Here is a 13,594-nt window from a genome sequence, read left to right on the forward strand (position 1 = left end):
TAGTAAACCTCTACAGGGTTGATGTGATGGTGGGTGAGGCCAGGTAAGGGCATCAAGGTAACTTTCAATGCAGACTGCCTGTGCGGAACAATGGCTGTATAATGAGTTAAGAAGTTTAAAACGAAAGTGTAACATGAACAGTGTTTAAGGGAGTGACAGGGAGGCCTGGAAATATGGGAGGAGAGCTACAAGGTTAATGAGATATGGACACAAATTAAGGAGGAAAGAAAGAGTAGACAAGAACGGGCTGAGGGCCAGAATGCATTAGACATTCAGAGGGGAGATCAATAAAAATCAGACAAGCAACTGGAGAGGATAGCATAACAAAAAACACATCAGACATGGAGGGAAAAGGGCATTAAAAAGGTAGGTAACATGTTCCTATGATGGATATCTCTATAACAGATTTCTCACCTTTTAAATCAACACCAAAGCAGCACTTCCCAAGGTGGTGGGTCTGTGGAGTGGAGTCATACCAAAAAGTCCTGCAGGACAGAATAGGTCAAGTTTCCTTTCTGTTGGACCTGGCTGTCATGGCAGTAGTGCTTTGTGAACGTGTGCACTGATGCCTACATCAGTCTCACAAATGTCCAGAATAAGCAGTCCGCGTGCCAACGTAGTGGTAGCAGCCTTGGCCCTGGGGGATTCAGCCCTCAAGTCCATTTGAAGGCTGTTTCTTGGCCAGTGTGTAGCAGATCTTAATGCAAATGGCTATCCATTTTGACAAAGTTCTTTTCTGTACCACTGTACCTTTCTTTGTCTCAGAGACTTCAGGTTCTTTTAGGTTCTATCCAATTACGTCTCTTCCTGTTTCGAGGGTCATGGTGGAGAAAATCATTTTGGCAGGGTCATGGATTGCCTGACATGAGAAGGAGTCAAAACTTTTGGCAGAAAGGACACTCTTGCCCTCAACACCAGTTTGTCTGGAAAAAAAGGTGGTGTCGTGTGGCTGTATTGAGAGAGCCTGATGCTCACAGATGCGATGATGAGCAGAAGTAATCAAAATGAGGAATACACTTTTAAGAGCCAGAAGATGCCACAAGCAGCTGTGCATCATTTCGATGGGAGTATACATGAGGAAAGTCGGGACAACTTTCGATCCTATTGTGGCATCAAAATGGGATTGGGAGGAAACATGGGTCAAACCTTTTAAAAACCTCATCAAAACAGGCGATTTAAACAAGGATGGTTGACCTGCAAAATGCAAAAAGGTTGACAGGTCCACAAGATAACCTGGTGCTCTCTGCCAGTTATTGCTGTGCCTGTGACAAAACAAACAATAAAACATTTGACAGTTTAGCTTGTGATGGGGTCTGTGTTGCGACTCTAAACCAGGCCAACACATATAACAATGCTCCGAATAAATGGACTTTGTAGAAGGGTTCCAGGATCTAAGGATGTAGATCAAATGCAATCGACTGCTGTAGCTCAATCACCACGCATGGAGATGTACACTGCACAGGACTGGTGCAGAACCCTGCCCTGCTACAGTGGCAGAAGATCCTCCTGAAGCAGAAGCCTAATCAGGGACCAGACATTCATACCCAAAAGTCCCAAGTGCCACACTCTCCTGGCCCAATTCAGAGCCACTAGAATGACATGGTGCTCTTTGTTACTGATCCTTTCAGAACTCAGGGCTGGAAGGGTAGAGGTGGGAGGCTGTAAATGAATCACCTACGCTCAACTCTAACCGGAATGTGTCACCCAAAGAGAGCCTTCTTGGAAACTCCAGTGTGCAAAAGTTTTGACACTGTGTGTTCTTGATGATGGCAAAAAGATTCACCCAGCGTTCTCCCCATTGTTGGAAAATACCTTGTTCTACCTCAGGGTGTAATTGCCACTTGTGAACCACCAAGCGCGGTCGGCTGAGGTTGCTTACCCTGGCATTCAAAGATCCCTTCAGGTAGTTTACTCCAACACCCCAGCCAGCTCCAGAGGTGAAGAGCTTCTTGACAGCTGCAGTGCCAGATAGCGATTGTATTGTCAATAATGATCTGTACTTGCCATCTATGGATTGCTTTGCAGAAAGACCTTCAATACCAGGTGAAAGGCTTGGTACTCCAGCACACTGATGTGGAGCTGGGTCTCCAAGAGAGAAGAGTCCCCTGATTTCCATCTCTCCTAGATGACCACCCCAACCCAGCAGCGATGCATCTGTCACAACTGTCCTCTCTGGGAAGGGAGAGGGGTCTGCCGCGGGTCCAACTGCATTTGAGCAGCCTCTACTGCAGTTTTCTTTTCTGCTGTTTCCTCAGAAACCTGGATGGACTCTGATAGGTTCCCTTGGTGCTGGGCCCAGTGAGATTCCACCTACCCTGACTATGCCACCTGGCATAGATAATAGGCAGGATGCAGGAGGCCAATGGGCTAAGACATCTCACAGCTACTGTCACCAGGACCTAGACCAAAATAGCAGGATCATAACACGAATGACCTGGACTCACTGTGATGGAGGAAAGGCCCTGAAAAGCACTGTATCTAAGGCGGCATCTGCGAAGAAGTGATGTGCGACTTCAGCACATTGATCATGAACCCAAATGATGTCAGAAGGTTTGCCAATGTCTAGAAGTGGTCTACAACTGACTGGTGTGAGCTCACCTTCAACAGCCATTTATTGAGGTAGTGGAAAGCAAGTATACCCAACTTCCCAAGGTGTGCCATGACCACCAACCATCATATTAAAAAATACCCCAGAAACTCTGGTGAGGCGGACAGGGCATGGCAAATTGGAAATGCTCACAGCCAACCTTGAATGTCCGGTAGTGTATGTGGGACTGAAGGACAGGCACATGAAAGTACGCTTCTTGCTTGTCCATGGCCACTATCCAGTCACCTAGATCCAGGGCAGACAGAATCTGGGCCACTGTGAGCATCTTGGATTTGTTCTTCTACAGGAAGGGATTCAGAGGGCAAAGATCTAAAATATCTTGAAGTTGTCCGTCCTTCTTTGGCATGAAGAAACAGTGGGAGCAACAACCAGTCCCTATTACTGAGTATGATACCCTCTTAACTGCTCTGGCCAGTAGAGTCTGCACCTCCTTGGACAGAATGGAAAGGTGTTCCTCTGAAAGCCACTCTTATGTGAGGGGAAGATGCCGTGAGTGGGAAAGGAATACAAAGGCATAGCCCCGTTAAACAATGCAGAGAGATGTTACAGCTTTCCACCTCTGGTGTAAATGTTTGAACCTGCCTCCCACAGGGTGGTTGTTCTCCCCTAAGGGCAAACTAAAGCAGCTTGGAGGCTGACGACGCAGGGATGTGAGACTGGTTAAGCAGTTCCTGGTGACCTGTACATTGTCTGCCTGATCCTACACCCCGAAAGGACTGGAATGTCTGCTGCAGGGGTGGAGTAGGACCTTGCAGTGTCTGTAAGCCAAACCTCTGGAGCAGCCTCAAAAAGGACGAAATGGCTGAGGAAAGTGGCAAGGGAGGAGAGGCTCAAAGAACATGCAGTGAAATGACACTGCTTGTAGTGTACCAGGTCAAAATGGGCCTCCTCACCAAACAGGCAAGATCCATAAAAGGGCATATCTATAAGTGATGGTTGGACATCCCCAGAAAAGCCTGTAGATCTCATCCAAGAGTGGCGAAGGAGCACCACACTAACGCCGACTGTCCTAGCCAAGCAATCAGGTGTATCTAGGCTAGACCACGCAACATATCTGGTCGCATCCTGAATGGATTGAGCTCAGGAGGCATGAAATTCCTTAAGGACTACTGGCAAGATCTCACTGGCCATGACCTAGATGAAATGTGTATATTGTCTAAGCCGACAAATGGTACTGACGCTCCTGAATGCAAGGCTGGCCGACAAACAAATTTGTTTTCCAAATTCCTCAATCCTCTTTATCTCTGTGTCCGGGAATGTTGTACAAATGAACTGGTGTTCACCTCACTGGTGAAAGCCTTGACCAAAAACTTACCTACCTTCAGTAACGCCTTATCTGGTAGAGACAATATCTAGTTGCTGATTCCTTACCTTTAAATGTCCCCCCACCCAGGGTTCAGACTGGATCTGGTGATTTTTCATGAGTAGTACCCCCTCAGCAGCATTAGGTGGCGTTGATAAGGTTAGTGTCCGTCGTCGGTGTCATCTGCACCGGATATAATGTCACAGTTCCTATATAGGCACCACCCTGGCACGCTGACATCAGTTTCTTTTCACAACTTTTCCACAGCAGAAGTGCAGAGCCCTGAAGAACACGGACTACTGGTGCATCAAAACTAAGGCCCTGAAAGGGGAGTCCCTGCCCCTAGAAATCAGTTTGCAAAGCGGGGAGGTTCAGTAAGAAATCTGCAACCAGAATTGGTCTCTACCACATAAGGCGTTACCAAAGGTAAGTAACTTGTTCATCTGAAAGAGACTTTGAGAAGCAGATTCTATACCTTTCAATAGATACCCAAGCAATACCATCCGCAGAGGTGGGTCTGCCTACCAAGATCATACTAGAAAGTCGTGCAGGCCCAAATGGGCAAACTACCCGTCCCTACAGACCTGACTGCCCGGTAGTGTTTGGTAAATGTGTGCAGAGATGCCCACATTGCCACCCGACACAGGTCAATGACTGGAAAGCCACGTGCAAATGCAGTGGTCGCAGCTGTAGCTTGGGTAGAATGAGCATGCAAACCTTTAGGGGGTTGCTTTTAGGCCAGTGCAAAGCAGATCTTAATGCAACGTAAGACCCATCTGAAGATGCTCTGCTTCTGCACTACCTGATCTTTCTTTGCACCCACATAAACAAAGAGGTGACTGTCCATCCGGAACTCTTTTGAAAGATCAGGGCAAAATGCCAATGCTCTTTTTGGGTCCAGGTGGTGGAGTCTCTCCTCTTTCTTAGAAGGATGTTGGGTGTGTAAAAAAGTAGGCAAGGTGACAGATTGGCCTACATGAAAGGGCGTAACACTGTTGGCAAAAAGGAGGCCCCAGTGTGAAGCACCACTTTGTCAGGATAGATGGAAAGGTAGGGCGGTTTCAAAGACAATGCCTGCTGCCCACTCACCCTGTTGGCAGATGTAACTGCCACAAGGGAGGCTGTATTAAAAGTGAGAAGCCTGAGAGGACAATTGTGGAGAGGCTCCAAAGGAGTGAACATCAGACATCTCACAACCAAATTCCAATTCAATTGGGGCATAATGAATGGGGGTGGAGGAAAAAGATGTGTAAGACCTCAACAGGGGACTTAAACAAAGAAGGCTGATCAGGCAACCTCCAAAAAGCAGAAATAACAGACAAATAACCTTTAAGAGTGCCCAAAGCAAAGTCCTGCTGGGACAGGGAAAGAATAAACAACAGGACCTCAGAGAGGAGGGAAGAAAAGGGGTCAACAGACAAGTCTGTGCACCATGCCACAAATTTCGTCCAACGACAGGTGTATACCGTTTTGGTGGAGGGAGCCCCGTCTCTGAAAATTATAATACAGACTTTGAGCAGTGACACTTGACAGCTTTTGACCTTCCTCCCAATCTCCAGGCAAGAAGGTGATGAGTGGGCAGGTTCGGGTGCAGAACCCTCTCCTCCTGCTGCTGCAACAGAAGATCCTCCCGAAGGGGCAGTCTGATCGGAGGATTGATGGACATGCTTAGCAGCTCAGGATACCTGACTCTCCAAGCCCAGTCCAGAGCCACAAGAGTTACTTGGGCCCGGTCATTCTTGATCTTCTTGAGAACTCTGGGCAGAAGAGGTATGGGCAGAAAGCCGCAAAGGTGACATGAGTTCTACTCAAGATGAAAAGCATCTCCAAGTGATTGCCGCCTTGGAAACTAACACGGTAAACTGGAAATGCTAGTGGCCTACCATGAACTGCAAGTAATGTCTGTGGGCAGGCAGGACGGGAATGTGAAAATACGCGTCCTCCAATTCCAATGCTACCATTCAGTCTCCTGGGTCCAGGGCAGAAGCTGAGCCAGAGTGAGCATCTTGAACTTGTCCTTCTTGAGGAAGAGACAGAAGCTGAGCCAGAGTGAGCATCTTGAACTTGTCCTCCTTGAGGAAGAGATTGACGGACCAAAGGTCTAGGATAAGGTGGAGGCCCTTGTCCTTTTTGGGTACCAGAAAGTAGCAGGAATAGAAACCACGACCTACATCTGACACGGGAACCCTCTCTATCGCTCCCTTGGCCAAAAGACTTAACTTACTCATGGTCAAGGGACAAGTGATAGTCCATCATTCGATCGTGGGATGGTGGCATGGATGGAGGGGTAGTATTAAAGAAGGGGGACTAGCCCCTTCAGGCTATCTGCAAAACCCACCTGTCTGAGGTGATGGATTCCCAGTGGAGCAGGTGATAGCGAATTCTGCCTCCAGCTGGCCCTAGGTGGGACTAGGAAGGTTTAGAGGCTGCTGCACGGGGGTGTAGCGGACTCTCCAGACCGCTGGCTCTCTGATCCACGAGGTTGGTGGATCACATGCCCTTGGCCACACAGAGGCTGGGCAGCATGCGTGGCACAGTGGGTATGTGGTTGGAGGCCCCTTCCATAGCCACAAAAGAAGTGAAAGGCAGACTGAGGGGAGAGTGGTGAGGGCTGCTGCGAGGCCAAAGGACCTGGCAATAGCTCAAAAATCCTTGAAACACTCGAGTGCAGAGTCTGTCTTGTCTCTGAACAGATGGGTGCCATCAAAGGGCATGTCCATCAAAGTAGCTTGGACGTCCCCTGAAAAGCCAGACATCCTCAGTCAGGCCTCAGGTCCACTGCAAAAAAAAAAAAAATACTATGCCTAGCAAGTCGGCAGTGTCCAGTCCACAAGGGATGGTGAACTTTGCTGCGTCTTTCCCATTGGAAAACAGCCTGAGATTACAGCCTGGGCCTCCTCCAGAACCTGTGGCAGCACTTGCGCAACCATATCCCACTTAATGTGGGAATAACAGCCAAAAAAAGCATGCAGTGTTCATGGACCTCAAAGCAAGGCTGATGGAAGAAACCTGTCTCCCAAGCATGTCCAGCTTTTTGGATTCCCTATCGGGTAGGGAGTGGTGGGGGGTGCCGAAGGAACGTGCTCTGGGAAGTAGAGGCTTGGATAACCAAGCTCTCAGTAGTGGGGTGTTGCATCAGAAAACTTGGGTCCCCTGTTGTGGGGCGATGGCAAGGCAGGCAATTGTCCTGTTCACAGGAGCACCTGTGTTAGGTATGGACCAGGTACTCAGTAGGATATCTATGAGTGCATCATAAAACGGGAGCATGAGTTCTGAAGAGGAAGCTCCTGGTTGAAGCACCTCTGTCTAGAGGTGAGACCTGATGGCCAAGGAAGGCAACTCAAGGTCCAGGACCTCAGCTGCTCTTCTCGCCACCAGAGAATAGAAGTTCCCTCCTCCATAACCACAGTAGGGGCAGAAAGCATGCCAGTATCTGGAAAAGTATTCAGTCCGCTGGCTTCACCCAAGTCTGTACGCCAGTCCATAGGTGATTCTTCCTAGAGCGGGTATTCTAAAGAGTCTAGCGACCCGTCTCATTCATCACTGTAACCTAGCCCACAAGAAAGGGGCTCAGGATCCGACACAGGAGGCAAGACTCCTGCCGGCATCAGACTCAGCATTGTACAACACCCATCCGGCTATGCACTGGAGTCGATGATTAGAATGGTGATGGCGGTGCCCTTAGGCACCGGCGCCGCCGGGCACATTAGATATCGGACCCAGTCTTGAGGAAGGTCAGAATGGCACGATGGACACTGGTCTGGATCCAGAACTGGACCTATAGGTGCCCCTCTGCACAGAGGCCGAAGACACCGGGCTGAACTCGAAGGGGCCCCACCTGACTCCGCGGGGCCCGAAGGCGCTCCATCAGTGTTAGACTACCCAAAAACATGGCCATGGTCTCATAAAACTCTAAGTTGGGCTGCGGTCGCTCTGGCTCCTGGATACTCCTGGAGGGGGGGCTCCGCAGAGCAAGGCCTAGTACGCTGATGCCCCCTTGTCTCAGCAGCTGACTGACAAGGAGAAATCGAAGAATACTTCGACTTCTTAGATTTCTTAACCAATCACCACGAGGACTTGAATTGAGACAACAATGATGGAGGACTCTGCAACTGATCTCAGAACCTTCCTCTCAACCGAGATCATGACCTGCGCAGAGTTTAGCGTCAGGCTGCTATTAGCTTCAGAGACCACTCCATCAAAGCCTTCAGATGCATGGCCCGACACTCGGAACACGACTTTGGGTCGTGATTGCGCTCCAGGAACCAAAGATACACGAGGTGCGGATCCGTCACTGACATCGCCCGATGACAAGAACAGCAGGGCTTGAACCCATTCTTCCTCAATGACATCTTCGATGCAATAGGACAAAAAGTAGAGAAAAAAAAGCCAGGCAAAAAATTACTGAGGGGTAGCTTTCTTCGGATCAGTGCTAGCTGGGGCGGAAAGAAAAAACTGACATCAGCATGCCGGGGTGGTGCCTATATAAAAACTGCGATGTCAAATCCGGTGCGGAAGACACCAACGATGGACATGGAGCTGATCCACACCACCTAAACACATGCAGGGTTACTGCTCATGAAATACCCTTGGATCCAGTCTGACACATGGTGGGGAAATTCAAAGGTAAGGAATCTGCAACTAGAAGTCTCTGTCAGATCACCAGACTTTCTGGAATGGGATGTGGAGTCCAAAAATCAGGGACACCTAGTGCTGATTTATAGACTCTGGCTACCTCTGTGTTCACCAGTGGCCAAGAGCAAGGTTTAGCCCAAATGCCCAGTAATGTGTCAGTAATGGCTTCATTCATGGATAGTAAGGCCTTAGATGAAGCTTGAGCACATTAAATGTATCTTCCGTAGCAGGGAGTTGCAAATTTAAAACCTCAGCAGCACATCGAATGACTACAGCAAAGGAAATGCTTTTGTCTCCTGGTGGTCAGGAGGTGGTGCTGGGTAGGTATCAACCCAGTGTCATGGGAATTATTGAGCCCACTGGCCTCATTTAAGTCCATGTATAGACTGCTATCATCGTACTGCGGGGGTAAGACATCCACATCATCTTCTCCAAAGGTGGTAGACTCTGAACAAAGTCTGATCCAAACAGCTGGTGGAGCAACTGAGGCCGTGTCTTGCATGAATCGGACTGTATAGGGATCGGATGTGGCTGGGTTAATTTGTCCAAAACGAGTTTGGCTCGATGTCAAACACTGGTAACGGTGAAGGGTCCTCCTCTAGTGGTGTCAGGCAGGCACTGACACCGAAGGTATCAAAGCAGATTTTTGCTGAAGAGCGGAAGTTGGTACTGAAGCTGGTGCAGAACCTAAAGGGTGTTCAAGAGGCACAGATGATGCAGAGAATGGATCAACTAGAGGTAACCGGATAGTAGGCCCCTGGGGGCTCTAAAGCACACCAGTGGGAAACAGTAGAGTCTGGCACCTGGGGATATTCTAAAGGTGAGAAATATGCAGTTAGAATATCTATCAGAGAATAGTTTACTAGAAAAGGAAGTGCCTAGGAGTGAGAAACCATTACAAACACAAAGGGGACCAGTCTACACGCTTCCACCAGTCTTGTATGAAAAAAGGATAAAAGGAGTGTGCAGTGATTAGAAATGTGTCCACTATATAACAAAAAGGGGGTGAAAACACTGCACAGACACTGCATCAAGGAATTTCCTTCAATACAATCATCCGGATTCAGGCAGTGGTAGACTGGGTAGGCTTCAAATCACCTTAGGTAAGGAGTACCAAGTGGTGGTGGAAAGGTGGGGCAATAGGAAGGGAAATATCAATTCAGTTCAAAACAAGTGTATGAAAGTCAATTAAGCAAAGCCGTGCTATCATACGGTCAAAACAGACGCGCTGAATTACACTCTACTATAAAGAAGACAGATATCAAGTACAACATTCAGCCTCATGCTCAGTTTAAAGGTGCAACTTTAAATATACAAATTACTGGAAGGTAGAACTCACCTTGTTTGTAACATCCAGACTGCAGTTTGCTTCACAGAGTGCCATTACAATAGGAATATTCCCATCTTTGCAGGCCACATGCATTGGGGTGTTGCCATGTCGATCCTGAAAATCTACAATACACCCCTGGCTGATGAGAGTTTTAACAACTTCCATTTGACATCTTCGGACTGCAAGGTGCAGGGCTATGTGACCATCCTGAAAATACAAAAGAGCTGAAAGTCAGTCATGTATCTGACTCATATTTATATTTCTGCTTAATAACGTTTTGCTTAATGACCCCATGGCTCTGAGCCCACCATCACAAGATGCAGGTGTCCCGAGCTTTTGGACTCCTGGTCTGGTCTATTTCCCATCTTGACCTTTTTCTGGCAGGTTTGCAACCTTTTTTGAGGTACATACAAAAGACAATTATAGGTGTAAATTCCATATCATGGTGCCCAGGACTGGAATAAGTGCAATTTTAAACACCGTTAATGTTAACCTACACTGTTAGAGAATCCACTTGTATAGTGGATTATCCATCATCTTAAATTTAGGGTTATGACTGGAAAGGGAGAGTGTGAGCAAGCGGGTGGAAAGCATGGCACCTGAAATTCAGACGTTTGAGAGATTTCACAAACATATATGGCCTAAAACTCATGTAAATTTACTCCTACAAAAGGTGGGTATTACTGCAGGTGGGAATGAGAAGTAAACACTTCCAAAAAAGTAACTGAGGTTTTGGGATAGCGGTTTCGCTACAGGGAAAATATTTACAAAGCGGAGTGCTAAAAGAACACTAGTAAAGCATGCAAATGCACATTGCAAGCATATATATTTAGGCGGATGGTCATCCTAGCAGACAATCCACCTGCTTAGAAGAATTAACCCGTTTGGGATTCTAATACCTTGTAAATCACACAAAATCCACAAAAGTCAGAAGTGTACTTCAAGCTAAAGAAAAGCACATGGAAGGACTCCTTTTTTTTAACAGTACTTTGGCATACTTCTCAGGACAAATCCAAACCTCTTCATATAAACTAGGTCTGTAGACTTCCCTTTATTGCTCAGCACTGGGATTCCTAATCTCCAATTAAGCATTATCAATATATTGCCTTTAAGCATTATCAATTTTTCAGATATAATTCCTTGTTGGGCTTCAATTCTGGCCTTTATAGTGTAGGTGCCGGCATACGAAGCGCCCAATGGCTATCATCCATCTGCTATGCTGGTAGGCACCTATGACCACGTTAATGAAATAGCTGGTTTTAGAAGTGGTACAACACTAGGTCAGATACAGACTGCATCGCATCACCGTCACACGAGTATTCTATAGTGGCAGGACATCAACAGCCAGTGACTGCCTTCAAAGCAATCTTTCTTTAATCTGGCAATAGAGAGGACAAAAGGCGAGCAAGAGTGGAGAACACGGGCTGGAAGGTATTTACCTAATGTGTTTTTGATGTAATGTTGATAGTTTCCCCGTCGAATTTCGTGACTCTCAGCTATGGCTCGACTTAGTTCATTAGGTATTGGTGAAACCATCTTAGGATGGGTATTCTACAGGTGGCCTTGGTGGATGCTGAAAGCATCATGTAATTACACATGTTCTGCCTTGTGTGGTAGTTTTTTAGGAAGCCCCATATATAGTGCGTTACCAGATCTGTACCCCTGCGTCCATGATGGCTTGTACTGGGAAAGGTACATGCACTTCGGACAGAAAAGGCTCAGCAAAGGGCGATGAAGAATTCACAACAGGGTAACTATTTCTCCAAATATTGCAACCCATTCTTTAACCTCTGTCAATATACGTTCAGCAATATTGTGAAATTTAATAACTGATGTAATGTTGAGCATTTTACAACCTCAGAAGTCACTGGTGACCTCTCAGCAACAATGCTCTGGTGGATCACATGGGAAACATGCATGAGCATTCTTAGTCATCCTGGCTATCTGTGGAAGGTGGGAGTAAAACCGATATACCCCGGATGTCAAGAGCTGCAGCAATATCTGGCAGGATCAACATAGATGCTGCGATCTCGCTGGCAGTGAGTGAAAAATCAAAGCATTCTCAGCTCGTCTTGGAGGGCAGAGGAAGAAGGAAAACAGATTAACGCCATTCATACAGTAACTCATATCTCAGCATTGTTCTGGAGTTGCTGTGCACCCTTTATGTCAGTGGTCAAGGACTCAAGAGGTATTTAAAGACGTACACGTTCAATTGCTCAGTTTTCTTGCAGTATAATCGAACATGAGTAGCTTTGATTATTACTATGTTTTCCACATGAGTGCCATGTTTTGTCCTTTTCTATGCCTTCCAGATGTTTTTCACTTCTCATTTTCAGCAAATATGGGAGTCGTATTTAATCAAGAATCAAATTAACCGACATCCTCTCCAACACTATAAAACCATGTTTACTGCGCCTACTTTCATGCTATAATAACTCTTCTCTCTGTTAGTTAATCTACAAATGTAATACTTCACTTAAGTTCACATTGTTCTCGATTATAACATTGAAGGGGATGTTTGGCAGCAAGCCATCAATGCCAATTATTCATTCTGGTTTATTATCACATTTTTCAATGTCTAGTGCACAACATCTTTCCAATGTAATCTCATGTAAACATGCCTGCCATTTACCCTGAAGCTGCTGCTTAGAAAGAAGTGCTTTCAAACTGCATGAGTAACCTATAACACTGTACTCAAGTTGATGTTCTAGAGGACAGGACACGGGGGAGCCACTCAATCCCCAAAATAATTTGTGTGTGGATACACACTCCAGTGTAAATCTGTGCCTCACCGTAAAGTTCCAAGAGGTAAGATGTCAATCTGCAAATAATGGAGGTTTCAGATGTATGCCTATCAAGAGTGACCACCATAAAGAACAAAAAGCCTATGTAATGTCAGTCAGTCAAAAATCTTTATTTCGCTACATTTCTGTATCTAAAATCAAAAGGACCTTCTTGCAAACCAGGAAGAAATGTATTGTTCTGCAGACTTTTGCAAACCTTTTGGCATGAAAAAAACATGTCTACCGGTTGACACAGAAATCTGATAAAACATTGTTATGTTATGAATGCATCGGAAGAAAAACCTTACACCTGCATGAAATTGTTTGATGTTCACCGTAGGAAAGAGACTAACCTTCTAATGCTCCGAGCATAAGTACATAGACTGAAAAATGGTTCAAGATCATTGATGATCCTCTGCTAGAAAAGAATAGACAATATTATGGTCCTGCACTGTGTGATGCTGCCTAACCGGGAGAAACAAATTCCAGGGTAGACTGCCCGTAAAGTGAATCTTCACACGGCATTAAAAAAAGAAAAACATGCCTTCCTGAATTACTTGAAAGTTCATAAAGCAGCAATGAGAAGAGTTACAGGAGTTCCACCTGGAACCAGATATGCTTGGTAGTAATCACAATCAAGAACATCATCTAAGGAACATCTAAGGGCAATGGGTTATGATCAAAAGGCAGAATACGGAACATTTTATCTCATGCAGACTCACCAGGCAGGCAACCCAGTAGCTAGTAGGACATCCAGTCTCTTTGGTTACTCTCTGATAGATGATGATAGTTCATCAGTCAAATTTACTTGTGTGCAAGGGAAAACAATAAAAAGAAGTTTCTACCCCTAATGCTACTGATCCCTGAGGAGATGTTAGGCATAATAGGCCAAACAGTCTTGCTAACCAAAACTGTCTGGCTGATAAATAGCCATC

The 13,594-nt window shown here is 46.3% G+C and overlaps 1 protein-coding gene across 1 annotated transcript in view; it reads right to left on the reverse strand.

The window, feature by feature from the left end:
- The window catches only part of DAPK1 (death associated protein kinase 1), a 521,159-nt gene that overhangs the window by 176,656 nt on the left and 330,909 nt on the right, over window positions 1-13,594 (reverse strand). Inside the window, exon 17 of the mRNA XM_069228171.1 lies at window positions 9,886-10,083. Within this exon, the coding sequence (XP_069084272.1) occupies window positions 9,886-10,083 (198 nt within the window). The remainder of the gene's footprint in view (window positions 1-9,885; window positions 10,084-13,594) is intronic.

This window comes from Pleurodeles waltl, chromosome 1_1 (genome assembly GCF_031143425.1).
Source record: "Pleurodeles waltl isolate 20211129_DDA chromosome 1_1, aPleWal1.hap1.20221129, whole genome shotgun sequence".
NCBI classification, from domain to species: domain Eukaryota; kingdom Metazoa; phylum Chordata; class Amphibia; order Caudata; family Salamandridae; genus Pleurodeles; species Pleurodeles waltl.